This window comes from Salvia splendens, chromosome 3 (genome assembly GCF_004379255.2).
Source record: "Salvia splendens isolate huo1 chromosome 3, SspV2, whole genome shotgun sequence".
In the NCBI taxonomy this organism is placed as follows: Eukaryota; Viridiplantae; Streptophyta; class Magnoliopsida; order Lamiales; family Lamiaceae; genus Salvia; species Salvia splendens.
The window spans coordinates 44,012,819-44,033,340 of record NC_056034.1 but is presented as its reverse complement, the minus strand read 5'-3'; the positions used below and the strand labels follow the sequence as shown (position 1 = coordinate 44,033,340).

The 20,522-nt window shown below is 39.2% G+C and overlaps 3 protein-coding genes and 1 pseudogene across 3 annotated transcripts; 1 reads left to right on the top strand and 3 right to left on the bottom strand.

Moving 5' to 3' along the window:
- Window positions 1–2,758: 2,758 nt before the first annotated feature.
- LOC121793426 (telomere repeat-binding factor 4-like) lies at window positions 2,759–6,722 on the bottom strand. The gene is made up of 6 exons (XM_042191433.1): window positions 6,383–6,722; window positions 5,875–6,089; window positions 5,180–5,264; window positions 3,763–3,846; window positions 3,163–3,448; window positions 2,759–3,052 (listed from the first exon to the last, which is right to left on the bottom strand). Exons 1-6 carry the CDS (start codon window positions 6,530–6,532, stop codon window positions 3,021–3,023), a joined length of 852 nt encoding a protein of 283 aa, XP_042047367.1. The 5' UTR covers window positions 6,533–6,722; the 3' UTR covers window positions 2,759–3,020.
- A 603-nt stretch (window positions 6,723–7,325) lies between these two features.
- On the bottom strand, window positions 7,326–12,126 carry LOC121793391. The gene is made up of 5 exons (XM_042191392.1): window positions 11,996–12,126; window positions 8,857–9,022; window positions 8,014–8,097; window positions 7,725–7,928; window positions 7,326–7,641 (listed from the first exon to the last, which is right to left on the bottom strand). The coding sequence occupies exons 1-5, from the start codon at window positions 12,038–12,040 to the stop codon at window positions 7,550–7,552; spliced, it is 591 nt and encodes a 196-aa protein (XP_042047326.1). The 5' UTR covers window positions 12,041–12,126; the 3' UTR covers window positions 7,326–7,549.
- Window positions 12,127–14,735: 2,609 nt separating this feature from the next.
- On the top strand, window positions 14,736–15,880 carry LOC121797073 (annotated as a pseudogene).
- A 630-nt stretch (window positions 15,881–16,510) lies between these two features.
- LOC121797072 (putative disease resistance protein At1g50180) lies at window positions 16,511–20,126 on the bottom strand. The gene is made up of 3 exons (XM_042195808.1): window positions 19,133–20,126; window positions 17,245–18,994; window positions 16,511–16,612 (listed from the first exon to the last, which is right to left on the bottom strand). Exons 1-3 carry the CDS (start codon window positions 20,124–20,126, stop codon window positions 16,576–16,578), a joined length of 2,781 nt encoding a protein of 926 aa, XP_042051742.1. The 3' UTR covers window positions 16,511–16,575.
- Window positions 20,127–20,522: the final 396 nt, after the last annotated feature.

The following is a 20,522-nucleotide window of genomic DNA, read 5'->3' as shown; positions in this document are numbered from 1 at the left end:
CCCAACGAAGGAAATAGTACTAATTACATTGGATTAGTGAATGAGAATTATGTGATTTAAGCTTATTAGGTTTCATTAGAGAGCCATTATGTAACTAAAACACTGTAACAAAGTCATAAATATGTAAATATAAACCCTTGTAACAAAGTCATAAATATGTGTATAATAATGAAGTCAACATAGAAATTTTTATTGTTACTGTTTTAGTTAATTTTGAATAAATAAGTTGAGTACATACAATGCCAAGCTACGATAATAAGAAAACTAAAATAATAGTAAAAAAAAAAGGAAGATAGCAAGAAAACTATATTTTTCTCTTAAAAATGAGAAAAGGAATCGGAAATAAATATATAGTGCGGAAGACTCTACTCCAAAGATTTAGGGCAAAATTTCCCAATTCAGCCGAATATTATTGAATATTGTTGCTGAGTGTATTTCAAAACCATCAAAATCCTCCACCCATAGCACCGGCAGGTTCAAATTTCAGAAGAAAGAAAACTGAATAAAAGTAAAATAAAACAATTAACGCAATTCCTAATATTCCATTGCTAGATATCAGAATTACTAGAGAGAAATGGCGGTTGAAGCATCCCTAGGTAGCTCTGTGGCGTCTCCGTCGACAAAGAAGGTTAAATCAACCGAAAAACCGGTTGTCGGTAGCCAAGTTAGTGAATTGGTGACAGGGTACACAAAAATCAAAAGTTTTTGGTATGAGTAGGACTTACTTGATATAGTGTACCCCATCACCATATTCACTTACTTGGCTACCGACGTCCAATTTTTCGATTGATTTAATCTTCTTTGCTGACGGAGACGCCACATAACTACCTAGATATGCTTCAACCGCCATTGCTGTCAAGTAATTCCGATATCCAACAACGAGAATATTAGCGACTACGTTCGTTGATTTATTTTACTTTATTCGACGATGCTATGAGTGGAGGATTTTTTATAATTTTGAAATAAGCCGCGACGACAGTATTTAATAGTATTCGGCAAAATTGGGAAATTTCGCTCTAAATCTGTCAAGGGGTGGAGACTTTTGCATTAAATATTTCTTTCCGATTCCTTTTTCCGCCATCAAGAGAAAAATAATTTTCTTACTATTTAAGCTCGGCACTTATGTAGGAATGATCGGTAAACATAGTAATAATCTGAACACATTTAATTTATTTATTCGAAATTAACTACAAAAATATCAACTTCATTATTATACACAGATTTGTGATATTATTATAGTAGTATTACATTATTTGCACTTATGTAGGAATGATCGCTAAACAGAGTAATAATCTACACACATTTAATTTATTTATTCAAAATTAACTAAAACAATAACAATAGTGATTTCTATATCAACTTCATTATTATACACATATTTGTGATATTATTATAGTGGTATTACAGTATTTGCACTTATTAGGAATGATCGGTACACAAGAGTAATAATCTACACACATTTAATTTATTTATTCAAAATTAATTAAAACAATAACAATAGTGATTTCTATATCAACTTCATTATTATACACATATTTGTGATATTATTATAGTAGTATTACAGTATTTGCACTTATTAGGAATGATCGGTACACAAGAGTAATAATCTACACACATTTAATTTATTTATTCAAAATTAATTAAAACAATAACAATAGTAATTTCTATATCAACTTCATTATTATACACATATTTATGACATTATTATAGTGGTATTACCGTATTTTAGTTCTAGTAATACTTAATAAGCTTAAATCTCATAATTCCCATTCACTAATCCGATATAATTAGTACACCCTATTTCCGGTTCGTTGGGCTAAAAATAATTAGGGCATGGCCGCATTGGCAATGACAATCGAAGAACAATTTAAGCATTGGCTATAGCTTTTGTATGGTATTAGTACTAATTTTCTTTTATCTTTACACATGTTCATAATTTTATCCGAAGATAAATTGATTATTATTTTGTAATTGAGGCACTAATTGATCAATGTGTTATGATTCAGGTTAACTAATTAGCATTCCAAAATTAAGACCAATTCTTAACCACTAGAATAAGATGTCCAACAGTAAATAAATACCATGTGGATTATATTTTGAATTTAAATAATTAGTAAATAAATTTAAAGGGTATTAATGTCAATTCTCTCTCGTCCAAATCTCTCAAAACTTTAAATTTACGTAACTCTATTGATTTAAATTATTTTTTCCAAAAAAATATATCAAATTAAAGATAATTTTATAAGGATTCCAACGAAATCTCAATAACATATGCTCCGACAATGTTCGAGTGATGAAGTTTGCTAATTTATATTTCAGTTTTCGTACATATTGATTAAGAGATTTTTATCAACAAATGCAAAAAAAATCTTAATATAATGTATGTAAAATATCAATAAAACTGTGTTGATATTTTCTTGTACTTGTGTTGAAATCCTCATGTCATATTGTTGATATTTGTAATACACAATGTTGATATAAAAAAAATTCACGAAAATTATCATATGATAACATAATGATGATATTACCCTTTTGTTGATATTTTATATGCTATTTATTGAAATTTGTGAGCTTTAATCTTATCCACTCATTTCAAAATCTAAAAGTGTAAATTTAGTCTTAGTTTTGGATGATGACGTTATAAGCATTATAAGAGTACCTAGTTGATTAATATATAAAATTTTAAAATGGATGGTCATTTAGGATATACTCCATAGTAATAATAATTATAATAATAATAATATAAGCTAATCTACCGTTTACTTTAATGGTACGACTCATGTTGAACTTGTTCAATCATTAGATACTTCATGTTTTTTCATCACATTACACAGTAAATGACCTTTCAAAATGCCAAAAACATGAAGCGCTACACCTACAGAAACTGCACAAACAATACAAATATTTGAAAATCCTAAATTTTTAATTATATATCCAACTACATCAGGATCCCTATAGCAAGATTCTACTATAGAACTGCAAAACACCCTACCTTCATGCCTCCACAGCAGCAACAATTCCTATGAAATTAGCAATATATCGCTGCGAGAACCTGTAAATGAGGATAGAAATGGGTGTAACATGATTCTTGTAGATGAATATATAGGTTTGACATATATCAGTATGAGGTGAAGCAAAAGATAGTAAGGTTTGAAGGTGTACTTTGTTCGTAACAATCCATAGCAAATTGTAGGAGTGATTCCATTTCTTCGGCCATTCTATCTACTCTCTCGGACTCTTTCACGGATTCAGCAGCAACAAATGATTTGTTTTCAGCTTCTGCAATTTTGTAGGCAGCGGAGGCTGCTGCTTCTTCCACTGTATCGGCAAGGTTCCCAATGCTCTGAATCGGTCTAGGCTGCACGTCTCTTTGTCTAGGTACAGGGGCTGGGGCAGGTGGTTTCGTGTCTAGAGCTGCACTATTTTTGATCTTGTAGTAATTGTTAACCTGTGGTTAGGAATTTGATGATATAACACTCAGTTTTCATGTTTCAGAGATTGATTCAGGGATTTGAGTAATTATCGAGAATGGTAACTTTCTATAGATGAAAACAGTAAATAACAGATATAACATCCTCAAAGTAGTACGATTACCATTCGAAAGCATCAGCAATGTCACAAAGGGCAAAGAGAAATGTGAAAAGCGGTCAATCTTTTCTTTCGTGTATGTAATTTAGATCAAGCAGAATCCTAAAACTATAATTTGTTTTTAAAAGATTTGACAAGCCCACAATCAGCTTTTTCAAGAGATAAGAAAATCACCTTTTCTAGTTTGTCTTGTTGCACCAGTGTCCTTAATCTAGAAGTCAGTGACCGTCTGAAATTATGTGGTACCTCGTACCTTTTCTGCAAGAATATTCAACACCGAAGCAGAAATATCTTTACTTCTTATGCACAAAAGACATTTACAAGATGATAGAGACAATAAAACACATTCCAACAACAAGAATGTTTGATCTAAAGAGCTTTCTCAATCCATCGTAAAAGCAGAATAAAGCAAACTGAAAATCCAATGTATCTAGCTCTACATTAAAGTTACTTTTGCTTTGAGGTATAAGGAAAATGAGGAACAAAAAATTCTCTCCTGTGATAATATTATCCCTAACTGGAATTACGAAAGAGGAATAAGCAAGGGTGAAACCCTTTTTATAGACCAGGATGAAAAAGAAGGGAGGGATTCAGTGTTGTCAAAATGTCGCTCGGGTCGCCCGGGTCGCCTGGGTCGAGACCATCACCGCCCCAACATGGGTGGGTTGATCGAGATACAGGGTCGCCTGGGTCGAGTGGGTCGCCTGGGTCGCCCTAAACACATGCTATCTGATTTTCTCAAATCTCTCACATGTTTTCTGACTATCTCAATCACGATTCTCTATATATATATGCATGCACCACATCAAACTTTTCAAACCTACTTTCTACACTTTAGAATTCGGCCTCTTCACTCCTAAACAAATAAACAATTCAAAGATCTTTTGCTGCCACCCTTCATATATTCCTTTGTTTTGATATTTTCAGACAACGATTTCAATTATTTATTGTGTTATGACTTATGAACTGTTTTGATATTTGATCATTTCTATTTTCCACTTTATCTCTATTCACATGAATTGCGTCTACATTTATATTATTTGATATATTATAAACATTAGAGCAATATATTTATTTTATTTAATATTAAAAGGCAAAAAAATTAGCCTAGATTTGTGGGTCTCTCGACCCCGTCGACTCGTCGACCCGCGACCCAAATTTTCACCTCATCGACCCAGTGCGCCCCGCGACCCTAACAACACCGGGAGGGATTTAAAGGAAGCAGATTTTATTATCCTGCATTTTCTTATAGCTCAAAGCAAACTCAGAGTTTAAGCTGTAGCAGACAGAATAAAGGGAAAACATTAGCTGTGCGAATGAGCCTAAGGATATAGCATCACGATCTTTATGCTCCTAACCCTAGTTCTGTGGACATGTCAGCAATGTGCAGAAAATGATAGGTGACATATTCAAGTTCTAGAAATGGCTGATGAAATGCTTTGAATCAAATACTCCTAAAATATAACTAATGAGCCTCTGGAAGATTTACATAGCTTTGACATGTTTATAATCTCACTGGAAGATGATGGCCCTCAAATATTTCATAAGAAACTAAGTTACAATTATATTTATGAAAACAGAATGTACTAACCTCAATAAAGCTGGCTATTGCACTAGAATCGGAACCTTTTAGGTCATTAAGGGTTGACAACGCCTCAAATATCATTGCAGTACACCTGCACCGAACAATAATGCCATGCATTAGAAGAGAGTGCAAAATTTACCATAAGTCATAAGATTCAGGTTGCAAGAAGACAAATAGTGTGCCAGAATTAGAACATGAATATCAGGGGAATTCAAGAATATGAGATTAGTTATTCTATTTCTGTCTTCCTTCATTTTCACTGTCTTTACTACCACAGAACTGGAAGAACAGAGGAACATATTAATCAAATACAAGAAAGTTCCCCCACAGGCCACGCTAACTCAAGAAACAACAATAATCTCAATTGATATATAATCGAATTACTGCAATATGCATGTAAGTCATAAACATCATATGTCAAAAAGTATCAGCCTAAAAAGAACGCCCCTATAGTAGACGCTTATTGTTCTACATTAGCTGTACAGTGCATCGACAAGCATATGCACTCACGAAAGAGAAAATAAGACAGCATAGACTAGTGAAAAGTCAAAACAATCAGTACTCACTTATAATTGAGGATTCCAGACACTCAACATACATAAGTACATACCGACACACAACACACATAGCAAATTTAATTAATACTTCAGCACATCAAACAAACAAATAGCTCTGAGCCAATAACGGTGAAGAAAAATTACTTGGCAGCACCAATCCCCTCAGGCAAGGGCTTTGAAGAATCCATCGTGGCTACATCTGTAGATGCACCCTTGGATGACGGAGCAGCAGAACCAGATGTCTGTGCAGTTGGCAGGGGAGTAGCAGGAGCTTCAGCAGGATTGGCTTTCCCCTTTGTTGCCTTTGGTTTATCTCTTAGCCCTTGGCCACTAGCAACACTCAAATTCCGCCACTTATCCTGTTCACCAAAACAGGCTTCAATTACAAAAGAGTAAACATTTTATGTATTTCAACCGAATTGCCTTTTTCACTATCCAATACATGAAGTCGATAAGCTTGCATTACTGTGCAACCAATACACACAATTGGATAAAGAAATACTGAAACACAACCAAGAATCAGCGCAGCGTTGCTTTCTACTCTCAATTCAATTCAGTACAATGCTAAAGAAAGCAACCAAATACAGAATTCACAATTAAACCACAATCTTCCTAGTCAACTACATCGATATTGGAACAAGAAATTAAATACCTTGAGATCAATATTGGAGCGAGCAAAGAGGAGGTGGTTGAACTCAGGGTCTCTCTGGATATTTTTCCACTTCCCGGCGCCGTGCTTGGCGACGCCGGCGCGTAACGCCTCTTCCTCCTCCGCCGTCCACTTCTGCTTCGGATTCCCCATCACCGCGCTGCCAAGAAAGGAACAATGTTCCGGATTGTCACGGGATGGATTGAGGCCTCGCCGGAATCGGAGGGATGGATCGGAGAGGAAACAAAGCGGCGAAGGGGCCTTTCTGCAAATACGAGAAGAGCGAGGACTGTCGTGACAAATAAAGCAACTGTTTGAGCTTCAGAATCTGGGCTCTCGTCGGGTTTATATAATTGTTGACTTTGTCGTAATTTATTTTCGCTACCACTTTATTAAAAATAGAGGAAAAATTAAATAGGAAAAAGAGAAGAGGAGGGAGATTATTGTACACACAAAGAATTATTCATTTATAAATTAATTTATTTTTCAATTCATAAAATTATATGGACTCCTTAATGAGCAAAGTAATTCTTTAGTTTTAACTATATTCACAAATCAATAGAATTAGAATATGTTATAAATATACTATATAATTGAAAAAAATAATTTAAAATAAGAGATGTGATTTTTGAACAGTGAATAAAATTTAGTGTCAGGTTGTTATGGGTGTTAAAAGATGAAAAAAAAGTAATTATCTTGTGTGTGTGACCTATAAATAGTGTAAATGAATAATGAAATAATGAAATCCAAATTTTACTAAATGAAACATTGTGTGTTAAATGACGAAAGAAAAAGTAATTATCTTGTGTGTGAGACCTATAAATAGTGTAAATGAATAATTGAATAATGAAATCGAGTTCTACTAATTTTTTCACTCATATATTACTTAAAATCCACGCCAGATCAAATGAAACGCTATTTCTCGGTCGCCACGAGATTATAATAATAAACCGGAAACTATGCACTACATTACATCTCAACTGAAGCAGGGTAATGGCCAACAACTGCATTATTTCTTAACATTTACATTAATGGCATCACTTTTCAATATACACCAAACCTGACACATAGGATTGCAAGATTTTCAACAGCTCTGACTTTCAAAAGCCATATAAAAAGTTCTCAAATAATCTTTGAAGAACAAGCATACAGCTACTGATCAAGAATCAATCAGTCCACCTGTGTAAACTCGAGCGCGTTGGCATCAGGATCCCGTGTGAAGATTGCTGGCCGTCCCGAGCGACTAAGGGTATAGGGTATGCCTGAAAACACAAACGAGGGCAGCGTGAGCCTGAATGTATCCTACAGCACAAAAGTAGTACTACCAGATGACCTCACATATTACCAGCTTTATCGAGGATATCTTTTAGCTTTGACACATCTCGTATTGCTAGGCAGGCATGGCGGTCTCGACCACCATGTTCTGGCCGTCCAGTTAATGGGTCGGGATTCGGAAGCTCCATAAGATGTATCATCTCAGCGCCAACCCATAACCAAGCACCTCTGTAGGGGAGCTTGTCGTGTGGCCGTGCCTCATTTATTGGTAGACCTATTTATCACAGAAGAATAAATTAAGGAGTTTTTACACCGACGAAGAATGGTAAATCTATGACATTGAAACGGGAGGAACTCACCGAGAATATTCTGGTAAAAGTGCAGTGACCTTTCAAGATTCTCACACAAGATTCCAACATGGTGCATACCAACAAGTCCAAAATCTTCAAGATCACAACATCACACCAATTTTTGTTACTTTTATAAATTTCTAGTTTTCTACATATCAAGTGACATTGACCCTTTGATAATTTTTTCCTCATAGAACTACGAAAGAAATGTTTGGGTTAAGGTTCCACTATCGAGAATATACGAAGTGGTACTCCAACATAAATGTAACTTGTGATTTATTCTCAACTGATACATCATAAATATGCAAGGATATACTTCTATTATCAAGAATACAAAGTATTTAGAGCTAGTAAATTTTTGTGCTTTCAAACAGCTTTACACGAGCTCACCTCTACCAAAGCTGGCTCGGACAAATATTTAAATAAAACTGATATAAATGGGATGAAGTAAGATGGAACAACCATGTCATTGTCCCTCTTCCGACACAGATAGTCATACAGAGGCCAAACATCGATAAGCTAAATTCAAGACTGGACTGATTTCATGTCCTTACAATAATGATTTTGGCATCAAACGACACTATTTACGCCTATCGTGCTATCCAATTTTATGATGAACGAGTAGAAGTTCATAGACATTCATCTACAAAAAATAGGCTGCATTAATGTACTAGCAGCAGAGTCACAGATGACGCGACATCTTTGATACGCTAAAGGGCGTTATGGTAAATAGCTATATTCTTTTGGAAGATGAGGTCATTTGTACTCTTAATATAGTCATGACAAATAACAATCTTAGAAGTTTTGAGACTGAGATTGGTGATGCAGAATGATAGATGAAGAAATGTTTACCATCCTTGTCGTTAACCGCCTCAGCAGAATCATTATCAAGCACATCTGCCTCCGTGGATGCTTTGGATTTTATTGCAGGAAATTGAACATTTCTTGCTTTTCCGAAAAACAAATCTCTTTTTGAGAGTGGTTTGGTAGCAAGAGCTCTTACATTTACATCATTGGCCTGAAGATAGACACGGTCGAAATAAGTAATCCAGTTAAAACATAATCAAACAATTCTGGAACTAACATAGTACTAGTAAAAAGATAAAAGGTTTCACTCGAATCCAGATCCCCGGTAAAGATGAATGTCTCCATTAGTCAAACAAAGGGTATCATCGATTAAATTAAAAGGATATAACGAGACAAATGATCCTCGAGGAACAATGAGTAATACTCGAGCACTCCAATCTCTAACAACATTTACACTGTTAAACCTGGCCCTATCCTGCACCTACTCGAGGGATTCCAAAGAGCGATTAAACGTTCTCATCTTTCCAACAAACACATCATCACACTGTGATACGAGTATTATCATTATTAATTAGTTTAGATATATTAGGGATTTACATATCTTTTCGTATATTTGTTTCTTGTTCCCTAAGCTAATATTCTAGTATTATAAATAGGGCTAGCTTGTTATCATTTTAATCATTCAATGAATATATTATTTTCCACAAACTTGTCTTGAGTAACAAGAATATCATATTTCGTTTCCAAATTGTTGTTCATCGGAGAACGTCCGAAAATCAGCAATTCGTGAGCTTTCCTTCGAGCACGTCGAAGGTTCGATCACCTTATCTCTCCGAGAAGTTAGCCATCCGGCCTCGTTACGGAGAACGTCCGTAACAACTGGTGCTTTCATCCAGAGCTCATCCTCCGTCTTCGTTCATCCGTATCCCCCAAATTATTTCCCACCCCCCCGTCGAAAAAAAAAAAAAAAGAAAGAGAACAATCAGCCGCAGCTCCACCACCACGGCCACACCTAATCCTCCATATTCTTTCATCCCGAAACTCATCATCATCTGTGAAAACGAAATCTAATGGAGTTCGAAGTGCCGGTGACTGAAACACTGCAATTGGGGCAGACGTGTCAGCGGAATATCGGCGAGATTGGAGGTAGGCCTCAATCGACGGACCCGATCGCGCTAGGGTTTGAGCAATTGAACGCGCGCTTCGATAAGATGGATCGTCGGGTCGCAAACTTGGAACGACGCGCTGATTGGGACAAGCGGCATCGGCGTTACACCCAGCCTACGTACCGGCGGCCACAACACCACCAGTCGGACAGGTACACACCGTCGCCTCCATATCAGCCGGATAGACGTCGCCCGTACCACCTCCGCCAAACTCGTTATCAACTGCCCGAGCACTATCATCCCTTCGACTATGGACCGCCACCCACGTACAGGGGGTTCCCGCTTCGTCAATTTCTGCAGCTGCAGAACGAGCCTTCTCGCCAACCATCCTGTTGGGACCCGCCGGGCGCTGGGGTGTCGATGGGTAACCTGGATTATGAAGAGATCGCATCCATATATTACCCTGATTATGATTGTGACTATGTTGGATATGATGAGGACGCTGATGTCCACCACGACCCATCTAGCAACTCACAACTAACTGTCATTGTTGTCCCGCCACCACCACCACAACGCTCGTCATCTTGCTTGAGCATGACAAGCCACTGCCGTGCAGCAGCGTCACTGCCCGCTGTAGCTGTTGTCCCATCTTCGAATCTGCCCCCAATAGTTCCGTCTTGCAGCCCCGACGACGACAGCGGAGAGGAGAGAGGATTGATAGATGAACTGCCTCCACCAGCTATGATCTCTCTGCCGTGCAGCCCCTATATCAGTGGAGAGGAAGAAACTTTGTTAGATGGCGACGAGGAGGTTGATTCCATTGAGGAAGTGAAGAAGGCTGTCGTTGCTCGAGTGACATCCCAAGATGTTGTTGAGAATTGTTTTGGTGAAAAGGGAGAGTTGCATGATAGTGATGTTGCAAGAATGTTTCAGCGACCGACATTGCTTGCCATCGATGTACGGATGGTCCCGCCGCGAAATTACACGGCGTGTTTGGGAGTTCGTGGACGTGTTAACAAGCTTCATGTTTTAGCACTGAATTTTGACGACTGTTTTGATCCTACCTTGATGATTTTTTATGGAGAAGGTGAAGTGACATGTCCAACTATTCGGTATGCGTTTGATCCAGGAGGAGTTGTCTTGCCGAAGCTTCTGATTTCAACTCTCATTTTTGCTTTGTGGTCCCCACCTTGAGGACAAGGTGGATTTCAACCGTGGGGGAGTTGATACGAGTATTATCATTATTAATTAGTTTAGATATATTAGGGATTTACATATCTTTTCGTATATTTGTTTCTTGTTCCCTAAGCTAATATTCTAGTATTATAAATAGGGCTAGCTTGTTATCATTTTAATCATTCAATGAATATATTATTTTCCACAAACTTGTCTTGAGTAACAAGAATATCATATTTCGTTTCCAAATTGTTGTTCATCGGAGAACGTCCGAAAATCAGCAATTCGTGAGCTTTCCTTCGAGCACGTCGAAGGTTCGATCACCTTATCTCTCCGAGAAGTTAGCCATCCGGCCTCGTTACGGAGAACGTTCGTAACACACTGCTAGAAGGACAGCTCGGAACTCCGATTAGCCAACTCAAGACCACATGAATATGATGCTACTCAAGGTTGAGCCGAACTTACACACGATACACACATTAGAATGATTCCATTGCAAATTTTCACAATACCACCCCACTGCTATCAGCATCAACTAAAGCTAACCTAAATTGAATTTACAGAAGAAGAATACTCCTCCCCTTTTCTGAACCATCAAATCTAGATTGAATGTTTCATATCCCTGTTCCAAGATATCACTATTTCATATCCCTATTCTGAAAAACTCAGCCACTCAACTTTAAAAAGGAAGATAGCATATTAAATTCAATCAATCCAATTCTAAAAAATTGTTTTGTTCAGTTTCTGAAGAATCAAATATATACACTCCAAGAATAACCTAACCTCTGCAGCGATTCAATAATATTCAATTCTGGTTGAGCAAACAGACCAAAGAAAATTCAACATCTTGAAATTAATAGCAATATATCAGTGATGAACAGCAGAGAAATTGGTTAGTTTACCTTGTTGAGGGGTAAATTCAGAGGTGGGCTCAGCAGAGAAGCCATTGGTGATTGATTTTAGTTGGTTGATTTTAATATTTTCATAAATAAAACTCCTCCATATTTGTTGAATTGAAAGAACACATAACGCCAAAAACTAATTTGAGGCTGAGGACTTTTAATCTCAGATTGCCACTAGAGCACCCGCAACGCGTCGCGCGGGTGTCTCGTATCTCGTCCCTCCGAGACGAGACGGCAGCGAGACGCGTTGCAACATCCCGTCTCGTCCCTGTCTCGCCGAGAGACCCGTCCCACCGAGACGGCTGGCGCGCTAGCTCGCCACAAGCCCGCGCGACATAGCGCGCGCTGGCGCTAGGCGTGACGCCCACTCGCCGGCCCGCTAACGCAATAAATTATTTTTAAAAAATCTAATTTAATAAAAAAAAATTAAAAATTCAAACGGTAATGTTACCGTTTTCGACCGTTTTTTTTATATTTTTTTCTTTTTTTACTTTATAAATACTCATATTTCATCCTCATTATACACACAAACACGCATCTATTCTTCCCAAATCATCTTCATTTCCTCTCCAATTTTCATCACAAAATGTCCGGCGACGGAAACTCTGGCGGCTCCAGCGGGTTTGACATCAACGCGTTTGGCGACTGGGGGCATGTACAATGTCTTGGGTGGTTCCGGTTCCGGTTCGTCGACACCGGGCAACCAAGGCTCGTCGACGGGGTACCAACCACCCCATTTTGATGTGGATGCATACGCTCGTCCCTCCACCCCGAGGTATTCGGAGGGATTATCCCAAATTATGGAGGATTATCCGGATGAACCCAATCCGGAAGGAGGACGAGGCGGTGGAAGCTCCAGGACATTCGACGTCGTGGAGGAAGATGAGGAGGCGGCCGAGGAGGAGAAGGAGGATGTAGGCCGTCATCCGTACAGCCGCAAGGACACGATGGCTCTGTACAACGCCTGGATCAGCATCTCGTACGATCAGAAGTCGACTTCTACTAATCGACTTCTGAGGTCGGCTTTGCGAGTCTACTTCGACGACACCGCCAAACAATTCAGACATGTCGATGTTTGGGAGGTCGTCAAATACGAGGAAAGGTGGGCCGGCGGTGTCCAGTCCAGCTCGGACTCGACCTCGAAGCGCACGAAGCACACGACGGGTGGCCAATACTCTTCTAGTGAGGGCGGTTTGAGCAACGCCGCACAAGAGTTTGCCTCGCAGGAGGTTGAGGGCACGGCAGACGATGCCGGGGGTCCTCCCGTGGGCGTCGTCGGCCGCAAGGGAGAAATGCGGCGAAGGCGGCTAGAGGGAGGAGGGGCCGAGCCGAATCAAGCCAGGCGGGCTCGGGGGCACCCTCGAACTCCCTAATGTCCATGTACATGACCGCTACAATGGCAGACACTTCCTGCATGACGCCTCCCCAATACCAAGCCTATCTTGCCGGAATTGTGTTTATGGTAAGACAACTTGGTATTCCGCCTCTAGGTGGCTTCAGTGCACCTCCACCGCCTTCGGGGGATGATTCGCCGGCGGAGTAGTTTTTTTTATTTTCTATAAAATTGTATTTTAAATTATATAATTTTTATTTTTTAGGATTTTAATTATGTGTTTTTTTATTTTTTTTGAATTTTAAGTTCTAGTTTTATTTTATATTGTAATTTTATTTTATTTAATCAAGTGTGTTTTTATTAATTGAATTTGGTTGTAAATAAAAATAAAAAATGAAATTGAATGAATAGTAATTTAAGAGACGGTTAAGGGACGGATAAGAGATGAAGGGTTGCAGGTTCCGTCCCTTAATTAAGAGATGGAGTAAAAAAGTACAGTGGGGCCCATGAATAGTATTTTAAGGGACGGATAAGAGACAGGGTTGCGGATGGCCTAAGAGCATTCACAGTGGGGCGCCATAAAGCCCGCCCTATGCATCGCCACGTCAGCATTTTATCCTCCTCCCCTTCCACCTGCAGTGGGGCGCCCTAAGCATTTTACTATTGTTTTGTTAATTAATTTAAATGTTTTCAAATATATAAATGTAAACTTAGAAAAAACACAACGATTAACTAAGAACGGCAAAAAATTCATTGATTATAAAAAAAAAGTTACACGGGTTAGAAATAAAATAAATTGATTATCCTACAAAAAATTGAGTATCCACCGGAATCCATTTTATAGCGTAATTTGAGAGTTTAAAAGTTAATCGAAAAATTACAAATGAAAAGTGAAGTTGTAGTATCTATATAACAAAATTTTGGAATTAAAAAAAAAAACTAAAACGCGTTGTATCGTCCGCATCGCCCATAGTGGGCGGACGATGCCCTATTGTCTGCACACTAAGCGTTGGGCGCGGACGATAGCGCGCCTGATGCATCAGGCGCGCTATCGTCCGCATCACTGTGGATGCTCTAAGAAACAATTATTATTAGATGGAGAATTTATTTAAAAGCGAAAGTCAGCTATAGTGTTATAATACTCATCATTAGTAATTTACTGAATTACCCCTAGATTGCTCCCCCCCTTCCCGAACTTAAAAACCCAACTGCGTAAACCAGACCTCCTTATGATAATGAATTCATCGTATCAAATCGAAGCGTATAGACAGCACCCGCCGCCCGCGTCGAGGTCCATTTCCCTATCTTCACCTTGACCACCTCACTCCCTCGCATTCACACACTATCTACACATCCACATATGGTATATATACATATAATAATTTCAAAATCTTGATCAACAAATTCATGGCATTCAACACCAATACCCAATACCAGACTCCCAATCCTGAAATGGACCTCTATTCACTGCTGAACGGAGGTCCGGAAGAGTCCACATCCGCCGCTGCTGGTCAGCAGCAGCGGCGGCTGTGGGTGAAAACCCGGTCCAAGGCGTGGTGGGAGCACGTGAGCAGCCCGGACTACCCGGACGAGGAGTTCCGGAAGGCCTTCCGCATGGGCCGGGCCACGTTCGACATGATCTGCCACGGTCACCAAGAAGGACACCACCCTCCGCCAGGCCATCCCCGTGCGCCAGCGCGTCGCCGTGTGCATCTGGCGCCTGGCGACCGGGGAGGCCCTGCGGGAGGTCCAGGCGCTTCGGCCTGGGGTCTCCACCTGCCACAAGCTCATCCTCGAGTTCTGCGCCGCCATCCGGGCCGTCCTCATGCCGAAATTCCTCTAGTGGCCCAACCCGGCCCGGGCCGTCACCATCCGGGACGGATTCGAGGCAGCGTCCGGGATCCCCGGGGTGGGCGGGGCCATCTACACCACCCACATCCCGATCATCGCGCCTAAAGTGAGCGCCGCCGCCTACTTCAACAAGCGACACACCGAGCGGAACGAGAAGACGACGTACTCCGTCACGCTGCAGGGCGTCGTCGAACCGAACGGCGTGTTCATCGACATATGCGTCGGATGGCCAGGCTCAATGACTGACGAGCACGTGCTCCAAAAGTCAGTGCTTTGCCAGCGCGCCCTGGGGGGCGCGCTGGCAGACACTTGGGTAGTAGGGAACTCAGCCTTTCCACTGACAGACTGGCTACTGGTTCCCTACGCCCACCAGAACCTGACGTGGACGCAGCACGCGTTCAACGAGAAGGTCGGGGAGGTGCAGGAGGTGGCGAGGGAGGCGTTCATGCGGCTGAAGGCGAGGTGGAGCTGCCTGAGGAAGCGGATGGAGATGAAGCTGCTTGATTTGCCGGTGGTTCTCTGGGCTTGCTGCGTGCTGCGAGGTTAGGAACGAGGGGATCGCGCCGGAGCTGAGGTTCGAGCTCTTCGACAATCTGATCGCACCGGATGATCCGATCAGGTCGTCGGAGGCCGTGCATGCGAGAGACCAGATTGCGCACAAGCTATTGCATCATAATCTCGCCGGCACTAATTTTCAATAGTGATTGATTTTGGTAAAATGAGATTTAGCAAGCACTAAAAAAACAAAGGTGCTCTTTAAAATAAACAGAGTAGAGCACTTAACTAAGTTACATAATAAATTATACCTGTAGCTAGTATCTAGTTTTTGTAGTGCAATTCATTGATTTGATTAAATTTGTCATGACGATCATATATGTGTCGTATTGTAATTTAAACAGATTTCATTATAGTTAAAAATATTTCATTATAGTTTAATGTATAGTCTTTTATAATGTGCTTTAATAATTCCGACCCTATGTGGTTCTACTCTCGTTTGGGAAAAACCAGACAAAGAAAACCCGGAAATGAAAACACTGACCTATGATGTTGATGACATCGGCAAAAGCTACCGCAAACAGAGAAAAAAACACATATCACTAGTTAAGTCTCATTACAGAGAGAATTTCAGATGCAGAGTTTTGATAGATGTAACTTAGAGGAAGTATATATTTCCATCAGCATAACTTTTCTTAGAAATATCAACCATTACTTTTTATATACAACAAGATAGTATAATATTTATCACAAGATAATTACATGGGGATTGCCAGAGTTGATAAACAAGGAATATACAAATTGAGTTTGAAAAAAATTGCAAAGAGAGAAGCAAGTCATTGGAATAAATAAATTGAGATTCGCCAGAAGTGAGAAAAACAGAAATCAGGAAGAAATAACTTCATTCTGGGAAGAATATCAGGTTTTTTGTTGGTGATCTGCAAAGTAAAATATGAAGAGGATACTGGGAGTTAGAGAGAAGTAATGGGGATTTGCACAAGTAAAAATAATAAAATAAAATAATTAATGTTGACATGGAATACATAGATAAAAGAAAAGAGACAAGACATCAATGTGCTAAACGAAAAAAATACTAGAAATAAAGGAATCTTGTCCATTATATTATGTTCTAGGATGATGGTATCACACATAAAACTTCTTGCAAATTCCTTCACCTAAATATATGTAACTGAGATTTTGTTTGAATATTTATAAAATTACTTATAATTAATTTATATGATAGGTGAAAAGATAATTTAAATCGCGTGGTATATAAAACTTTTTTTTATTTAGATTTATTGAGATATTTAAGGGTTGAGAATGTCACTGAAAATGACACGTGAATGTGATAAAGATTAAAAAGTATGATGCCTTATGACAACTTATCGAGTTCATGATCTATATTGCACTACCACATTATTTAAATGCACAGCTTCTTTGATTATTCCATAACCACAAAATGATTGATTCCCTAATTTACCCTTATTGCATAGAATACCCTAAAGTTAAATTACTATTATCTTATCATTATTGATAAATACCAATATACATATGCTTGCAAATTAGTTACCTCATAATCTTGACAAATGGAGCATAATCTTCTTCTTTTACTCTCTCCATGAATTCACTTGACATGCTCCTGATTTTTATCTCTTGAAGAGTAGATATGAGTCTCAAGCCATCCGGAAGCTTCTTCAAATTGCAACACGAATCGATCGACAAGAAAGTAAGTTTGGACAATGCTCTTTCTTCCACTTCCCATTTCTTCAAATCTTGCATGTCGGAAAGATAAAGTTTCTTTAGTTGTGGGAATGAATTTGAAAGGAAAATCAATGTTCCTCTCATCTCTACTTTCCTCAACTCGAGCCTTTGCAACATGGGATACTTTCCAATCCCCATCACTTCTACAACACCCTCGCAGTCAAAAAGTCCCAAATATACCAAATTTTGACACATCCCTTGTTTGTAGTAAGGAAAATTGCCACTCATATTGCATTTGAAGAACCACATTGTAACCAACGAAGGAGACATCAACCCTTCATTTAATACCTCTCTATTTTTCTGTGAACTTAAATCACATGACTCAACCACGAGATGAGTCTCACGTAGTTGGCTATTTTTGTTGCTCAACACAATTGACAGGCTCTCCACATCATAAACTCTAACATATACACTTTGCAGGCTGACTAATTTGGGGATATCTTCAATGCAAGTAGTCTCACTGCTGATGCTTTCTAATGTCTCCAACTCCTCTAGCCCTTCTAGTCTTAGTTTCTCCTCTCCAATCAACTCTATTCTCCTACTAAGAAACAAATGCTTTAGTCTTTTCATCTTCCAAATCACATTTGGCAATCGGAGAACAATCAAGGGTGATACGCGCAAATCTAAGATCTGCAAGTACGTCATGCTGCATATAGATTTTGGTAGCTCTCTCACATTAGACAACATCAAACTCAAGTATCTTAAATGAATTAGTTCGCTCACCTTGCTCGGTAACATTCCCCCTTCAAACTCGCAACCTTCTACCACAAATATCCTCAAGCATTTCGACTTCTCAAAGTTAATCGAATTCTCTTTCAAGACAATTTGTGAACCAAGAAAACTGCCTTTTCGGAGAAGCATAAAGGATCTAAGATGATTAAGTTCCTCTAGCCCATTTATGCTTGATGCACTCTTCTCGAGGTCATAATTTATGGCTAATCTGCTTATGGAATTGCGAACGGATGGAGGTAGTGCTAACCTCGGTGAAGGAATGCCACACAGATATTTGGAAGCATCAATGCGCTTCACAAACTTTTCTTCTTCAGCTTTCGAAGAGCAGAGATCATGCATCAAATCATGCAGCCCGCACGAATCAAAATTCTTATGTAGAGTGCTGTACACTTGACTCTTGTGCAGTTGAACCATACACCTCATAGCAAGCTCAGTTAGATATCTTTGAGCTACATCTTTGAGAGTCTCGTTCGGCCCTTTATCTTGGTATGAAATGAAGCCTTCCGCCATCCACAATAAATACAATCTCTCAGTATCAATCTTGTGATCCTCGGGAAAACATGCTAAGTAGAGAAAGCATGGTTTCAAGTAATAAGGAAGAGCATCATAGCTCAACTCCAGCACTTGTTTTACCCTTCTATATTCTTCAACACCTTCTCCATGCCTTAGATATGATTCCATGTTCATATTAACCTTTTTCCATTCTAGTAAAGTGTGCTCTTTTTGATGCAAAATCCCTCCAATAACACAAATTGATAATGGTAACCCTTCGCACTTTGATACAATTTCTCTTCCAATATGTTCAAATAATTTTAAATCTTCATCAACTGCCACAATATACAACATAATAAGATACATGTACTTTATTTATTCTTAGAGTTAACAAAATAATACTAATAAGATTTAGTATTACAAGTTATTTTCTGGTCGGAAGTAGCCTTACAAGCTACAATTCATCAACTAACCTGGAGAGAAGTCTGCTACTTTTTGAAGTAAAGCCCATCCTTCATCTTCTGTGAGAAATTTAAGCTTGTGAGGTTCGGATTGTTGATTAGCAATATTCCCAGATCGAGTGGTGAGAATCACATTACAATCAACCGGCAATGCATTCTTTATGATTTCCCAATGAACATCTTCCCATATATCATCTATCACAATCAGACATTCCCTCCCTCCCAATAAACCATGAATTCTCCTCACCAAATCATCAACATCCAAGCCATCAATCTTTACATTGCTGCTGCAGAGTTGTTTCAACATATTGACGAAAACCGGCTTAGGTTGAAACTGTTGGGTGATGCAAACCCAAGCCCGAGCATAAGACTGGAGGTCTCTGTGGTTGTAAACCTTTCTAGCGAGAGTAGTTTTTCCCAGACCGCCCATCCCATATATCTTCACTACTCGGGGCCGTTTCACATCCTTCACCATGGAGACCAAAAGCTCGATGTCTCTCTCCATGCCCACGAAATGAGGCTCAACCTCATGCGCATACGTCTGTCTCAGCAGACGATTCCGCTCATCGTCCTGCTTCATGAGAGATGAGCATTCTTGTCCCAGCTCTGACTCTAACTTGCTAGTGAGGTCGGCTAAGGTGGATATTATGTCGCGAGCCTCGTTCCCGACCTGGTGGACGCTGTAGCACTCGCAAATGATGCAAATGTACCTTTGGAGTTTATCCTTGAGACTCTTCCACCCTTCCCTTTTGGATTGAACTTCAACCGCATACGTTTCGAGCAGATTCTCAGCTTTGAAAGCGAGATCTTTGAGTTGGGATGTGTAAAGCTTTAGAGTTGGAGAATCACGTTTGTCTCTATCTGCTTTGATCAGTAAGGCATGCATACTTCTCAAATCTCCTTCGACTTTGTCGACGTCACCTCCCACACTAAGCAAAAACTTAGTTTCTTCAACCAGCAATTCACGAAGGATTTCCAGAAACACATTTGCAAAAGATTCCGCCATTCTACTTTTTTTCACAGATTAGATTTTGTGTTATCTACGCAAATGCTTCACAGCAATGCAGAGATTTTCAAAGTGGAGAAAATAAGAACACCCAATTAAGGGAAATGGAATTGTTTGATAAGGAAGGAAGCTCACAATACGTGCCTTGTGTAGTATAGAGATCCTACTATTTAATTATTAGGAGTTTGCTTTTAGTCTTTTGCTTTAGATATAAAAATCAAATTAAATAATAACCGCTCAAAGGAGATATGCAAATAAATCAAAAATTCATGATACACTATCATGCAGAAAGTCTAGATATCATTCGTTATGATCAAACTTATGCGTTTCAGTAATTTTTTATAAGAGTAAAATATATTTCATTAGGCCATCCACGTGTCTCAATACCGTCTCATC

What these genes read in the sequence shown, in the direction of transcription:
- LOC121793426 (XM_042191433.1), bottom strand. Translation starts at nt 6,532, where the DNA reads ATGGGGAATCCGAAGCAGAAGTGGACGGCGGAGGAGGAAGAGGCGTTA. An exon ending in GAGGGGATTGGTGCTGCCAA is followed by an intron (nt 5,265 to 5,874) that starts GTAATTTTTCTT and finishes TGTTCGGTGCAG; the next exon opens with GTGTACTGCAATGATATTTG. An exon ending in CAATAGCCAGCTTTATTGAG is followed by an intron (nt 3,847 to 5,179) that starts GTTAGTACATTC and finishes ATATTCTTGCAG; the next exon opens with AAAAGGTACGAGGTACCACA.
- LOC121793391 (XM_042191392.1), bottom strand. Translation starts at nt 12,040, where the DNA reads ATGGCTTCTCTGCTGAGCCCACCTCTGAATTTACCCCTCAACAAG. An exon ending in TGAATTTACCCCTCAACAAG is followed by an intron (nt 9,023 to 11,995) that starts GTAAACTAACCA and finishes GTCTATCTTCAG; the next exon opens with GCCAATGATGTAAATGTAAG. An exon ending in CTTTTACCAGAATATTCTCG is followed by an intron (nt 7,929 to 8,013) that starts GTGAGTTCCTCC and finishes TGTGATAAATAG; the next exon opens with GTCTACCAATAAATGAGGCA.
- LOC121797072 (XM_042195808.1), bottom strand. Translation starts at nt 20,126, where the DNA reads ATGGCGGAATCTTTTGCAAATGTGTTTCTGGAAATCCTTCGTGAATTG. An exon ending in AGTAGCAGACTTCTCTCCAG is followed by an intron (nt 18,995 to 19,132) that starts GTTAGTTGATGA and finishes ATATTGTGGCAG; the next exon opens with TTGATGAAGATTTAAAATTA. An exon ending in CCATTTGTCAAGATTATGAG is followed by an intron (nt 16,613 to 17,244) that starts GTAACTAATTTG and finishes TTTACTTTGCAG; the next exon opens with ATCACCAACAAAAAACCTGA.